Below are 14,151 nucleotides of genomic sequence, written 5' to 3'. Positions count from 1 at the left end.
TTGTGTCCACTCCCAGGAATCCTCACGTGAGACTAAAAATAACAAAAGCTGCGACAGACAGACGCTTCTTGTTTTGTGCGCCTGCGGAGCGCAGCGGTTTCCAGCAGGCTGCACATTCCTCGCATGAGCTGAGAAGGAGGAGGGAGGGAGGGAGGGAGGAGTTAGCGTCATGTAAACTCAGGCATATGTCCCGCTTTCAAAACACATTTTCCTGGAGCAGCGAGGACGGAGGAACTCCACCTGATCACAGGGGGGGTAAAGTATCTCGTGTTGGATTGTGAGGAAGGCTGGATTCCTGCCTCCTGCACTTAGAAATGTGTTCATTTGTTGAAGATTAACTTCATTTTTAATCTCTTGCCAGTAGGAAGTGTGGTCAAACAGGTTTGCTGTCTTCGTGTGTGTGTGTGTTCTTGTTTTTTTTTTTTATTACTGCAGCTATAATTTAAGCATTGCAACAAGGTTGATTGTCAAAAAGGAACAATTGGTTCCTAGTCATTCCTAGGGATGACTAGGAAAATCATCTTTTTTGTTCGGCATTTTAGTACGTTGAGGAGAAAGCCTGAGCAAAAGGTCAAAGTCTCAGTTTTGTGCCTTCGCTCTTAACCTCCAGCCAGTTGCCATGCGACTCAAACTCTAAATCAAAAGGGATTAGCTCAGCCACAACAGAGCTTTCACAGCTGCATTATTACTCCAAGGTAGTCCTATTTTTCTCTCTCTCTCTCTGCTGCTCTCCTCACTGCTTTTCCAGAGAATGAGTTCTGTTTAAGATTCAAACTGTGCTCTTCTTCGCTCTATTTCTTCTTTTCCCTCCCTGCTTCATCTGCACACAGGCTGCAGATAAACAGCTTCTAAGTGGGAAAGCAGCTGGTTGTTTCACAATATTGCAGTTTATTTTAGGTGCATTCTTCACAGTGATATATATGTATTGTGTGTGTATGTGTGTGTGTGTTCGTTCAGATTGGATGTGGCAGCAAGAGCAGCTCCTGTATTGCACCCTGCATAGTAAACACCCATATCATTATCTAAACACAAAGGGACAGGTAGGAGACACCGGAGTCCCTTGATCTTTCCTCTCGCAGATTTTCCTGCTCTCTCTCCATTTGTCACCATCTCTCTCAACATTGCAGCGCTGCACACAGTAACAGCACAGTTTTCTTTCTTTTCTTTCTCGGAGGATGTGGCTGACTCTCCTGTACGGCTGCGCCGGCGGTGCCGCTCTGCTCTACGCGCTCTACAGATGGGTGATCCCTGCTGTCGTGCAGCACCACGCGGGGCTGGCGCTCATTTGGCACGACACCATCGTGGAGGGACTGCTGAACGCGCTGACCCAGACCACGCGTCCTCAGGTGAGCCTTTGCCGAACGCTCGCCGGACACGACAAACGTGGATATGTAGATGTGACTTTTATGAGCTTCACATCGCGTTACAATGTCATTCCCCCGTCAAAGACGTACCTGGAGTGTTTCTTTCAGTCTTTCATGCGTGTTTGAGAAATCCTCCGATCTCCTGTTCCTCTCGGGTTCGTTGAAACTCTTGCAGGGAACCCGAGCGTTCCCGAGCTTCTCTGTGACTCGTGCTCCTTCAGACTAGCAGCAGCAGCAACAAGCACCCAGGTGGTGGAACTGTGTATTCGCTGAGCTCATTATGCGAAGTGTTTCTCGGTGCAGTGCTCCGACGAACGTTCACCAAACGTTCACAGAGTTGCAGAAAGAGCAGGAGCTTCTTAAAGAGACAGAGCTCCAGTTACAAGGCGTTAAACTCCAAAGTCACATTTCTTTAAAGTCGTTTAAGTTTTAAAACAACAGGATGTGCTTTTTCGAGGCACACCACAGATCGCAATGGCAGCATGATGCATGCAATTGATGTTGGCCTTTTGGATGCTGCAAAATGATCGCTGCCTCTTCGTTTGGGTTGGCTTTCTCGTAGTCGAGAGGGAACTTGTTGGAAACGATGCGGGGGAAGCTAAAAGCTCTTTCCAGCCCGTCGTGGTGACATGATCCGTACCGTTAAGGGGGTTGAGCCGCAGCAGGACAGATGCATGCTGGGACTCCCTCCTGTCGGCTAAGAAAACAATTCTTGCGCTCAGCACAACTGCGGAGATCCGCCGACCTCAGCAGATTCGTCGTCTGAGCCTTCTTAAGACTCACAACTTGGCATCAGAGACGTGAAACGTGAAAGAAAGACGGCTGATTTTGAAACGATTTGAATCAAATGCAGAAAAACCAGAGAAATTTGTTGTCATGATATCTGTTTCTTCTTCAACATTTATTTAACCAGAAAAAAACAAAACAAAACAAAAAAACATGTTGCTGTGATTTTACCTTTATAGTCACTGATTATCTTGTAAAAGCTTTTTTACATTTTTGTGTCAGAGATCTTTGATCTTCATGAGTTGTTTTTTTTTCCCGGTTAAATAAAATTTGAAGACGAAGAAAAATTCAGTGATGAAATAAATGTGCTCTTATCTTTTAAAAAAGTCCGAGTTTAATTTCACACAAGCACAAACCGACAAAAACAGATGACTCGTGTCATCTGGACAAGACACTGAAACACTGCGGAATAGATTGGCAATTATTTTCAATGTAATATAATTTTCTTGTTTGTTTGTTTGTTTTTTAAGCGTTCCTACTTCTTAGAAACTGGTATGGATTAGACTAGGTGATGTGGCAACCAGTTGCTTGACATATTGCACACGTTGCTCCTGGGCTCAGTTTCAAATTGTCGTTTGTATTATAGCTGCATTTGCAAATAAGAAAAGGTTAATTAAATGTGATGAAAAATGACAAAATAGTTTGTTCTTTACTTTCTGGGAGGTTATTGACAGAACTGAAAGTGATCCTGTTTCTTTTTCTCTTTGCTTTTTCTTTGCTCCCTGCAGCGGATGTTGGCTGCAGTGCAGAAGAACGCCACTAGAGGGGACCCTCGCAGCGTGGTGAAGGCCATCGATCAGTTCTGCAGACAGAAGGAATGGGCCATGAATGTGGGAGATGAGAAAGGTGGCGGCTTTTTTTTTATTTATTTTCTTAAAGTTCATAACTCTGTTCTTTTCCGATACGTTTCCATTTGCCCTTCGACCCCCAGGGTGCATCCTGGACTCCGTGGTGACCGAAGTGAACCCGGCGACGGTGCTGGAGCTGGGAACCTACTGCGGCTACTCCACCGTGCGCATCGCCAGCCTGCTGCCGCCTCACGCCAAGCTCATCACCCTGGAATTCAACCCGCACAACGCCGCCGTCGCTCGCCAGGTGATCGCTTGGGCAGGACTGGGAGACAAGGTGAAAGCCCGACGTCTGAAGCGAACTACTAGAACCTGAGGGCAGAAGAGGGGCGGGGAAATATCCACTTCTGGGTGACATAGCTGAGTGTTTTCTTCTCTCTAGATCCAGTTAGTGGAAGGAGCATCTGGTGACTGGATCCCCAGAATGAAGGAGAAGTTTGGGATAGAAACGTTTGATTTGGTTTTCTTGGATCACTGGAAAGACCGCTACCTTCCCGACACCAAGCTGATGGAGGTGCGTTTGTTGTGACACACTGGATCGAACTGTTCCCTGCTCCTTCTGCCATGACACAGGTTCTGTTTCGAAAACAGGAGTGCAGCCTCCTCAGGAAAGGCAGCGTCCTGTTGGCAGACAACGTCATCTGCCCCGGAACGCCCGACTACCTGGAGTACATCCGCAACAGCCCCCGGTACAGAAGCCAGTACTTCGGATCTCACCTGGAGTACACCAAGGTGGAAGACGGTTTGGAGAAATCCGTTTTCTTAGGGTAGATCTTCAACAAAAGAGCCTCAGGCACACATTTCAGAATCATCCAGATTTGTCTCTTTTTCTAATGTAATGAAGATGTGGACTTGAAAATAAAAGTAACATGAAATACAAACGTGACGTTGCGTTCTTCTTTACACTATTGCTCAAAATGCCTTGACGTTTTCACATCTTGTCGTGTCTTCATTGCAGTTTTCATCAGAAGTTTGTTGGGATTTTTGTTTCAACATGACAGAACAATCTTTTTTTTTTTCCACAAGCCATTTGGGAAAGAAGAAAGACGTTGCCTTAGAAAATGGCAAAATGGAGATATATTTTTTTTGTGTCAATATGCAAAATACTTCATCAGCAGAGAACTGATGTTAGTTTTTCACCTGGAGGGGGCAGCATCATGTTGCGCGGCTGGTGGGGGATTTCTTTTTCTCTTTCATCAAATCTGCTTAAAATTAATTCAGAGCAATTTGATGTGAATTCTCTGAATTGTCAAACATTTCAAAAATCCTGTTTGAAAACAATTTTAAAAAGCGTCTATTTATCTTCCTCATTTATTTCACGCTGCATGGAGCCTTGGCGTCTCCTGGGCCGATAGGGCAGTAGCCCAGGGCACCAAGTTTTACTTTTCTTCGGGGGTGGAGGGGCTGATTTATGTACCTTACATAAAAGAAGTTTTAATATTGTAAAAAAAAAATGCCAATCTGGACTCAAATATTCAAAAATTCTGAAGTTCAGATACATGTTTTTGGGACGTGTAGCCATCTCACACGGGATGTGTGTCTATCTGTTAATGTACTGCAGTTTGGATGAGTAAAACGCTTTTTGTTTGTTTGTATGTTTATTTGTTTGTTTGGGTAGGGCAGCAAAATTGACGCTCCCCTTGTCGGATCCGGCTCCGGGTCAGTGAAACATATAGACTTTTCTTACTGTAACTTGTCAAAATGTAAAGAAAAGAAAAGAAAAATCAACTGGGTACGAACATTTTTACGAGCCTGAACACTTGATCCTGTAAGTTGTGTATCTGTCCAGTGCTGCGGCGGCGATCCTTTATCTGAGCTCCTAATTGACAGATGAGCTGCGAACTGATCTGGGAGCTGCTTTTTTTGTTTGTTTCCAGAGCATCGACTCAAATCAATCAGAAACCTAATCTAGCTATGTTCTGCAGCACACAAACCTGTTCTGTGCTCTAATATTCTCTGCCACTGTGTGTGTGGGTGTGTGTGTTGACGGGGTGGTGATAGTGAGTGGATGTGGTGTGTGTGTGTGCGTGTGCATGTGTGTGTGTTTGTGAAAGAGAGGGAGAACAAGAGAGAGAGCAAATTGCTGCTCATCTAATCTCTAAAAGTGATGGAGTGGGAGGAGGTTTTTTTTTTGCTGCAGCTGCATGAGAGAGAGAGAGAAAAGTGAGCTTGTCCACCTAGTGCTTCCTTCACAGACGGCTGCATGATAATCCCAATCTGAGGCCATTAGTGCTCTGAGAGAGACAGAGAGAGAGAGGCAGGGAGGAGTGACTGCTCCGGTCAGAGACGCGCACGGCTGAAAAAAGGACGGCAGAACGGGAGGAGAGCTTTTAAGGGATTTAGGGAAGATTCTCATGCCGTAATGTTGCTCTTCCCTCTGCTCCAAAACCCTCGATGGCCTCTTCTTCATTTAGCCTTTTGTAAAATATGACATCAGTCTTTTTGTTTTTTTTCTTCAAATATCTTCTAACTTGTTTTGTGTTTAGTTTTTTTTTTTCTTTTTTAATCGTGCAGAGCAGGCAGTCTGAGATGACAGAGCCTCGGGTTTGACGCGCGGTCCGTTGAATCTGGACCGAGGTCAGAGGCCCGTCTGGACAATCTCCTGCGATGGATGGATGGATGAATGAATGAAGAGCGATCCATGAAGAATGGGCAGGCGAGTGATGGCTTTACTTCATACAAGTTGTTTGTGAGGGGGTAGTTTTTTTAAAAAAAAAGAAAAAAGAGAAAAAGTAATTTGTCTCACTTACTCCATCATTTTAAACTGATTTCAATCTATTAAATTTAAATTATAAATGTCATCTATTGGACTCTGGGTGGTAAAAGCAGTATTAAATATAAAAAAAAATCATGCAAAAATATAAATTAAAAAAAACTAGCTTTGTTAGAAGTTAAATCTGGACAGATTAAATGACTTCAAATGTCCTTGGAGTGAAAAATATCAAGTGAAAAAGTCCAGGCAGCTGTGGATGTGTCTCTCTCTTTCTTGCTCCTCTCATGCAGATACAGTCGACCTGGTTGGTGGTTTGCCCCGTCAGTTTTTTGCGATGTTTTCTGGTTTTGCAAAATTTATAATGTTTTCCATCATCGGCTCTAAGCCCTTCACCGTAAAAGCTTCCAGCTTTCACTCCGTGTCATCCTGTGGGTTGTTTACAAAACTCCTCATCCTCTGGTTCTTTTTTTTGCTTTTTTTTCCCCCATCTTTACTTGTTGTGGCCTCCTTTCTGAGTTTTGTTTAAGTTGCACAGTGAAGCAAAAACAGAGAAAAAAAACCCCAACCAAACACTACTTCCTGAAACAATACGACTGCAAGCAGCTGGATCAGGGCCGTCAAAGTCATTTTGTTGTTGTTTTGAGCCAAATCAATGCTCTTAAAGGGCCGGTTGTGGCAGAATGCATTGATGAAACCCGTTCACCAACTGTTAAAATATCAATTAATTCTTGAAAGTAAATATTATTGAACATCGATTCAATTCCTCCAGAATTTTGTGATTATTTTTGTGTTTTTGTGCAATAAAAATCAAAGTGTTTGTGGTACTAATTTGGAAATATTTGCAGATATTGGCGCTTATTGATGATGGTGAGTTTGACTTTTTATTACTGGCTCTATAGAGCATTGTGATCTGACATTAATTAAGGCTGAGGCAGCTATTTAGTACAAGTAAGAACATTTTTGAACATCGTTGCACATTAGAAAAATGTGCTAATCTGTTGATTTCCTTGATAATTCTCAAGAAGCTGAAGGGACTGATTGATATAATTTGGCAGCAAATACATAAAAACTGCATCGATTTGACTTGAAACAGAAAATTTAAGCAAACTCAGTGTTTAGTCTAGAATCTAGAAGGCCACTTAAAAAGCTGCGGCGGGCCGGATTTGGCCCGTGGGCCTCGAGTTTGACACGTGACCCAAATTCAGCAGTGACAGTGCTCTGTTTCTGTAGCTGAAATATGTCAACGGTGATATTTCAAGTTTTTTTTTCTCCGAAAATTGAACATTTTCTTGCAATTTGTGCAACGATTAAAGCCTGAAATTCTCCTGGCTTTCGACCGTCTTTTGACTTCTCTCTTCCTGGCAGCATCAGAGTGAAGTCGAGGTGCGATCCAGAACTCAAAACCCTGGATCAGCTTCAGAGGTTTCTCAGTTTTGCTTTCTTTACGTCGCCGCCTGCCTGAAATGCGGACGTTTGCTCGACTCGCCGTGGGAAGAGCTTTCTGAAAGCTGCGCGTTTCTTCCTGCATCCGTCCTTCTTTCTCTCTGTGCTGACTAACGTTTGAGTCCTGGCTGCAAAAATCAGAGTGACGCTTTAGTCACCATCTTGTTTACATCTCTTCTTCGACAAATTGCTCAGCTTACGTTTATTGAAACAAAAAGAAAAGAAAGGAAAAAAGCCGACTGATTATTAAGGTCACGATCGCATCACGTTTCCTGTGAACCTGAACTCTCCGTCCTACGACCCTAAAGATGCAGAAGGCGCCGCAACGCAACACTTTAGATTGAAATGCAGCCACGTGTTGGACCGGCCTAGTCAAATTCCAGACCGAGAGTCGGTGGCAAAACTTGACAATCGATGCTCTTCATGCAATCTGACTGAGCCTTTTTTTTTTTTTTTTTTTTTTTTTTTTGCTGTTGCTGCGCAAAACAAAACAAAGGGCAAAAGGTCAAGTGTCTAGTGTGTAAAGTCTGCTCCGGTTTTTATTTGCAAAACATCAAATTGATACACCAGTCCTGTTTTGTGTGTCGTGTAAAACCCATGGAAAGTTGGTGTAAGTGTGGAAAACGTGAAGGAGGATGAGGATCCCTGACTCGATGTTCAGCAGTGGAAAAAAATGAAGAGACCTCAGAAAACCTCCTGCTTATTCCACCAAATGTTGATTTGTGAGTTAAAACATTAGTGTTGTTGTTTCTAAATGAACATGAACTCGTTTTCTTTGTGTTATCGGAGGACTGGGAGCGCTGCTTGTTTCTCACTGCCTACAAATAAATACTAGACTTTTGCTAGGAATTTCAGAGACGTGTTGTCAGTAGTTCATAGGATAAAAGAACAATGTTAGTCAAACATTTACCTACAAAGAGTAAAATCAGAGAAACTGATCATTTTAAGTGGTCTTAATTTTGTTTTTGTCCAGAGCTGTAGATCTATGAGGTCAAGAAAGAATAATAAAAAAAAACTGAAGTTTTATTTAACCAGGTAAGTCGATTGAGAACAAATTCTCATTTTCAACGACGATTCCTTCAGAAAACATTAAAACGTCACACAAAAGAATATCATACAAGTTTTTCTGTATATCATGTTGTCTGAAAACAGAAGAATATTATAGAACAGAGAGACATAAAACACGACATTCATTGCCCTGACTGCTCCTGCTTTCTGCCCCCCGGGGTGCCACAGGTAGACGGAGTGGCCCGGTGCTGCCAGTACCTCTGCTGGACATCATCATGACGCCAGAGGCCCGTCCATCCTGTCTCCTCTGCGGTTCTACTTTGCTGTTTGCGTCCCGTCCATGGCTTCGTGCGCTTTGGCTCCTGCTGGCGGGCTTCAGCCCCCTCTCGCTGGGCACCCAACCCCAGTCCAGCCTCAAAATCGAGGGCGACATCACCCTGGGCGGGCTCTTCCCGGTGCACTCCCGGGGGCCCGCCGGCGTGCCCTGCGGCGAGATCAAGAGGGAGAAGGGGATCCATCGGCTGGAAGCCATGCTGTACGCCTTGGACCAGATCAACAGCGACCCTGACCTGCTGCCTAACATCACCCTGGGGGCCCGCATCCTCGACACCTGCTCCAGGGACACCTACGCCCTGGAGCAGTCGCTCACCTTCGTACAGGCCCTCATCCAGAAGGACAACTCGGGGGTCCGCTGCTCCAACGGGGAGCCCCCCATCATCCCCAAACCAGAGAGGGTGGTGGGAGTGATCGGAGCGTCGGGCAGCTCCGTGTCCATCATGGTGGCCAACGTGCTCCGACTGTTTGCGGTGAGGTTTTACTTCCTTTTGCTGATGAAGGCAAACGGCTGAGTGGCCTGAGTGTCCTCCTTCTGACCCGCAAAGATGGAGGCGATAAACCGCACTGGTCAACAGCTGCAACAAATGTCTGGGGTTTTTCAACCGTTTCAGGGTCATTTTGATGAGCTGAATCCAAAAGTCACGCTGGTTTTGCTCAATCAGGTCAACTTCCTGAACTATGGAGCAACACCAGCACCAAATGCATGACTTGTTTTCACACATGGATCCTGAGAATCTGGATCAGTGAGGAGAGCAGGAGGAGAGACTATCAGGACAGAAAGGAGACGGAGAATTTCACACAATGAAGACGAAATGCTGAGTTTATATGTAAATTCCTTTATTAATGTTTATCATTCAATTTACAGAAATCTAAGTTTGTAATATTTAATTAATACACTCAGTTAGAAAAACCATTTTGTTCCCCTAAAACTTCTTTTGGATGAGAAATATTAACTGAAATGAACTGATAAAGTCACAAATTTAGTCAGGAGATCAGATTTCTCTTAATCAAATAAGAATAAGACCTGATAGAGAAAGAGCAATGTCACTTCAGGATTCAGCGGTGCAAAATAATCCTAATTCACTCAAAAAAACACACAACTTCCAAAAAAACACCTTTTGTAACCTGGTGCTGGTTCTGAAAGTCCAGTGAGTCAGGAGTGACATGTCGATACTGCAGACGGGTCCAGAGTTTGTGACAGAAATGAAGTGGAAGTTTTAGTTGGTATTTCTGAATATCTTAGCAAAGCAAAAAAATAAGAATAAATAAATAAATGAATGAAACATTGAAAAAGTTTTCCACTTTATAAACACTCTGAAGCAACAATTGTTGGGTCGTTTTCCAAGTTTTCAGTTTATCTTCAGATTTAATGGGTTGACTGATGACCAGCTCTTTTCCAGCTGCGCTTATTTCCTATAGTCTCCGTCTCTTGGTTTTGGTTCAGCTCACCAGTTTAGCGCCAGGTTTGTTTTGGTTGTTGTTGTTTTAGTCATAAAACCCAACATCTGACTGAAAGGTCAAATGGTTTTCGTTTCTCTTCCTCTTCTGATTGTGTGTTTGCTCAGATCTCACGATTTTTGGTTTATTCCTTTATATCAGTTTATTCATCCTCATCATTTCTGCTTCAATTAGTTTAACGTTGAATGTTTTTTTTTTAGTTTCAGAATTGCTTTGACTCGCCTCCCCAGCTGTTTCTCATGTCCTCATGTGCCTCTGCCTGCTCCCTTCCTCAGCTGCGTCCACTCACCTGTGATTAGCTCTTCCGGCGCCTTTCTCCCTCCGTATTGATGCTGCCCTGCCTCTTTCACTCACTGCTGGATCCTGTTACGGTGCAGCACTGTAGCACAAAATGAAAGATCAGTGAACTTTTATGTTCTCAGTCCCCTTTAATATAATACCCTTAAATAAAATCCAGGGTAACTGGCTTCATAAGCTGCATACTGAACTGAATTTAATCTCGGTGTGAATCCAGAGGTGTTTTTCAGGAGAGCGTCAGTCTACAGCTGCTGTGAGAAAATGTGCTGAAAAGATAAATATCAGTCGAACGTTTCACAAATCTGATCACCACTCTGTTTCCTCAGACCTCATTCACCGCAGCGTGACAAAATGCCACTGAAATTTAAACAGCAACACATTTTTATCTCGTTCTCTCCGTGCGACATCAGCTGGTTCTGGGAAATGTTCAGTTGTCCGACAAAAAAACCAAAGCAGCAGTTTTGTACGTGCCTGAACGTCATTATTATTATTATTATTATTATTATTATTATTATTATTATTATTATTATTATTATTATTATTATTATTATTATTACTGTTATTGTACATTTTTGTGCAGTGACTGCAAACAAGGTTTCCCGCCTTGACAAAAGTCCACTTAACACTAGTTTGCTACTATAAAATAGCTGCTAAAGGCAGGATGAGCAGAATAAAGAAACAGCCAAGAGGCCCAACTGGATCAGCTGCAGAAACCTGCAGGTCAGATTTAAGAATCTATCAATGGGATGACCTTCAGCCCCTGCACTCTGCGAACCTGACCTTTTATGGAAGATCGGCAAGAAAAAAAACCTGCTGTTAGGAAAAAATAAATAAAATAAAAATGGTAGGGGACACGGCCGATGTTTGGCAGGAAATGCTCTTGGTAGACGAACGCCAAACGTTTTCAGAAACCCACAGATCTGGTCAGATCCTGGTCGAGGTGGGCAGCGACCCTAACATGCACCGACTTTGATCAAAACACATTCGTGTGTTAAAATGTGGGCCACAAAAGTATAAAGGCTTTGCAATAATTAACCCGTTTCACTGTTTATTTATAGAAGAATCAACGACTCTAATGCCAGTTAATTACAAATGCATAATCTGTCATTTTGCACCTCGGGAAACACAGATATTCGCTGTGTCACCGACGTGGCTCATCGATTGTACCACCCAGATTAGAGCGGATGCCTCAGTGGGATTCGTTTGGAGGGGATTACGCGTTGTCTCGCTCTTTAGCGATTTGTGTGCAAACATTTGGATCTGCTCTGTGGTCCTGGCGCAGACTCTTCATAAAAGAGGTTTCCGCTTAGGAGGAGTGGGGGGAGTGGGGGTGGGGGTTGGGGGGCTAAAAAAAACACCCCACCCATAAACAAAACGCCATTGCTTGAAATATCAGGCAGGAAATTAGGAGTTTGGGAGGAGTTTCAAAACAGCTGCTACACTGAGCTCCATCCAACAACATTTATTGTATGGCTTACAGCTGAGAAATGCTAACCTTTTTCTCGTCTCTTGATCGCCGTCTCTCCCTCTGTGCTTAACATAATTTGCTTAAAACCCCTATAATCCTTCCAGATAATCTGTGAAATGGTTCTCGCCCCTCTCTCCTTCTCCCTTCCCCAGCCCCTGTGTCTACCTCGCCTCGCCGTTAAGCCACGCTGAAGCCCTGGATGGCATTAGCAGGTTCAGGGTTAAGGCTGCCGACATGCACTGGCGTCATTAAAAGAAGTAGCACACTAGTAAATTAATCTCCATATCCATTTTTTTTTTTTGGACGCAGAAACAAATGCTTTTAGCTTGTTGCATCTGAATTTCTATGTCAGCCACTAAGAGTTAAATCTAGACCAAATGTTTTTTTGTTTTTTTTTAATGCTCAACATCCAGACAGGATAAATATAGACGGCCTTCGCTTAGACTTTGTGTTTCTGTGAGTAAGTGGTGCATCATCCTCTGACATGGCTCAGTGCGTCCTCGTCATTTCTTTTTTTTTTTTACCTTTTTCTTATTAGTGTTATCATTATTCACGCATCGGCCTAATAATCAGCTCCGCTCGCATTTCCCACTCGACCTGACCCCTCTGCTCACAGATTGACCCCCGTGTCCCCGTGTGTGTGCCTCAGATCCCCCAGATCAGCTACGCCTCCACCGCCCCGGAGCTGAGCGACAACAGCCGCTACGAGTTCTTCTCGCGTGTGGTGCCGCCGGACTCCTACCAGGCCCAGGCCATGCTGGACATCGTCAAGGCCATGGGATGGAACTACGTCTCCACGCTGGCCTCCGAGGGCAACTACGGGGAGAGCGGCGTGGACGCCTTCGTGCAGATATCCAGGGAAGCAGGTCGGGTTCGCCGCCCGGGAGCCTGTAAATTTGCTTCTGCAACGAGGGGATTACTCACCGAGCTGCGCCGCTCCCGCTTATTAAACCACTGGAATACGAAAGGGCAATCCTTGAATACTCAACGATGAACAATTGCAGCTCATGGTCACATAGGTCTACCGTTAATGTGTTGATTCAATACCATTAAAAGAGTCATACATCAGTGACCACGGAGGCCACGCTGCCACTTTGACGTTTGTAGCGATTTTGACAAATAAACCGCTGGTAAAGACTTGCACAAGGGCTTAAAATGAATTCACTTTTCTATTGCAGGAATATCATCCTAAAAATTCCTAATTGAGCTGAGGCACTGCTTTTAATCCTTTTTGGTCAGTCAGGTGTACTTTCTGAGGTCCATGCAGACTCATTATTGGGGCCTTCTCGAAGGGGCTGGAGCGTCTTTCTATGAAATGGTGGCGGTGGGAGCAGAAGGGCGCTTAATCAGTTATTGATCATGTAATTTGCACAAGCAACAGCTGTTGCTAGTAAATTCGGAAAAGGCTGACGAGGAATCATTTTTCCGACATTATTCTGGCGCCCCGTCTAACCCGGCACCCCGCACGTCACGTTAGATAAAATAATAATAAAAAAAATCCCTGGTGGTCATAAAGCAGCAAACAGATCGGCATTCATAATGATCCAAAACATTTGGCCAAGTCACAGAAACAGCAGCGATTGTGCCGCAGGCAATTTACATAAAGGCAGTTATTCCTCAAAAGTTAGATTTTTTACCCGTTGACGGATAACTTAACTGGGATGAAAGATCTTTTTTTTTTTCATGACTGCTCACACATCTGCACCAAATGGCTTGCATGGGAATATGAACAGTGTGCGGTGCAAACTGAGCAGACGGTCATGATTTCTTGTCGGGGAATCGTAACGAGTCAGACATTAACACCAGATCTGGAGCTAACAGCTGTGTTTTTACACCAGAAAGCCAGAAGGAGTCGTGTACATTCCCTGCCGCCACACTTGATGGTACTTAGTGCTGCTACACAAAAAAGCTAGCGTGCCAAATTAGGCTCCTTAACAGTGTACTTGCTAAACAGCAGTGTGCTAGCAGAAGTCTCAGAGCCCCTTGCGTGACCCTACATTCTTGAATCTTTCATGACTACACTACTAAGAACTTATCATGCCTAAACCGGATCAGCAACTAAACCACGAACACCTCCTGTCAACATTTGACAGCATGCATGTAGCCTTGCTGAACTGTTTGTACATATTGATTTTTCTAGACAACTGTTGGTTGTGCACTTCACAGAGTTGGTGTTTCACAGAAGTGTGGCAAGACGAAAACTTCCTGAAGGCTTCTTGACAGCCGATCTCTTACCGCCTATGAAATAGTCCTGCTTGCAGTTGGTGGAGGACACAACAAGCATGTGGAACAAGATGCTTTTGTTGACGTTCATTTCTGCTCAAAAACCAATGAGAATGAAACAAAACATTGGTTCTGATAGCTCCCAACCCACCCAATAAATGAAATCATCATTTAATAGCTGGATTCTCGTCATTTGACATTCAAAAT

At 43.9% G+C, this 14,151-nt stretch overlaps 3 protein-coding genes across 6 annotated transcripts in view; 2 read left to right on the top strand and 1 right to left on the bottom strand.

Annotated features, from left to right (window-relative positions):
• The window catches only part of si:dkey-245f22.3 (uncharacterized protein LOC492819 homolog), a 351,352-nt gene that overhangs the window by 56,727 nt on the left and 280,474 nt on the right, over positions 1–14,151 (bottom strand). The gene's annotated exons all lie outside the window — the stretch shown is intronic.
• comtb (catechol-O-methyltransferase b) lies at positions 57–3,879 on the top strand. Of its 4 annotated transcripts, XM_055025188.1 has the most exons (7): positions 57–255; positions 958–1,040; positions 1,175–1,346; positions 2,879–2,996; positions 3,082–3,275; positions 3,381–3,512; positions 3,590–3,879. In XM_055025188.1, the coding sequence occupies exons 3-7, from the start codon at positions 1,176–1,178 to the stop codon at positions 3,767–3,769; spliced, it is 795 nt and encodes a 264-aa protein (XP_054881163.1). In that variant the 5' UTR covers positions 57–255; positions 958–1,040; position 1,175; the 3' UTR covers positions 3,770–3,879. The 4 variants fall into 4 exon arrangements, with proteins under 4 accessions (XP_054881163.1, XP_054881175.1, XP_054881184.1 ...); XM_055025200.1 differs by lacking the exon at positions 958–1,040; XM_055025209.1 differs by lacking the exon at positions 57–255 and having other exon boundaries at positions 409–1,040.
• The window catches only part of grm6b (glutamate receptor, metabotropic 6b), a 17,981-nt gene continuing 9,003 nt past the window's right edge, over positions 5,174–14,151 (top strand). The window contains exons 1-3 of the mRNA XM_055024922.1: positions 5,174–5,654; positions 8,391–8,968; positions 12,371–12,587. Of these exons, the coding sequence (XP_054880897.1) occupies positions 8,438–8,968; positions 12,371–12,587 (748 nt within the window). The 5' untranslated portion in view covers positions 5,174–5,654; positions 8,391–8,437. The remainder of the gene's footprint in view (positions 5,655–8,390; positions 8,969–12,370; positions 12,588–14,151) is intronic.

Source organism: Poeciliopsis prolifica, unplaced genomic scaffold (genome assembly GCF_027474105.1).
Source record: "Poeciliopsis prolifica strain line A6 unplaced genomic scaffold, Auburn_PproV2 SCAFFOLD003, whole genome shotgun sequence".
NCBI lineage: Eukaryota > Metazoa > Chordata > Actinopteri > Cyprinodontiformes > Poeciliidae > Poeciliopsis > Poeciliopsis prolifica.
Note: the sequence above shows the minus strand (reverse complement) of the source record. Positions and strands in the feature narration are given on the sequence as shown.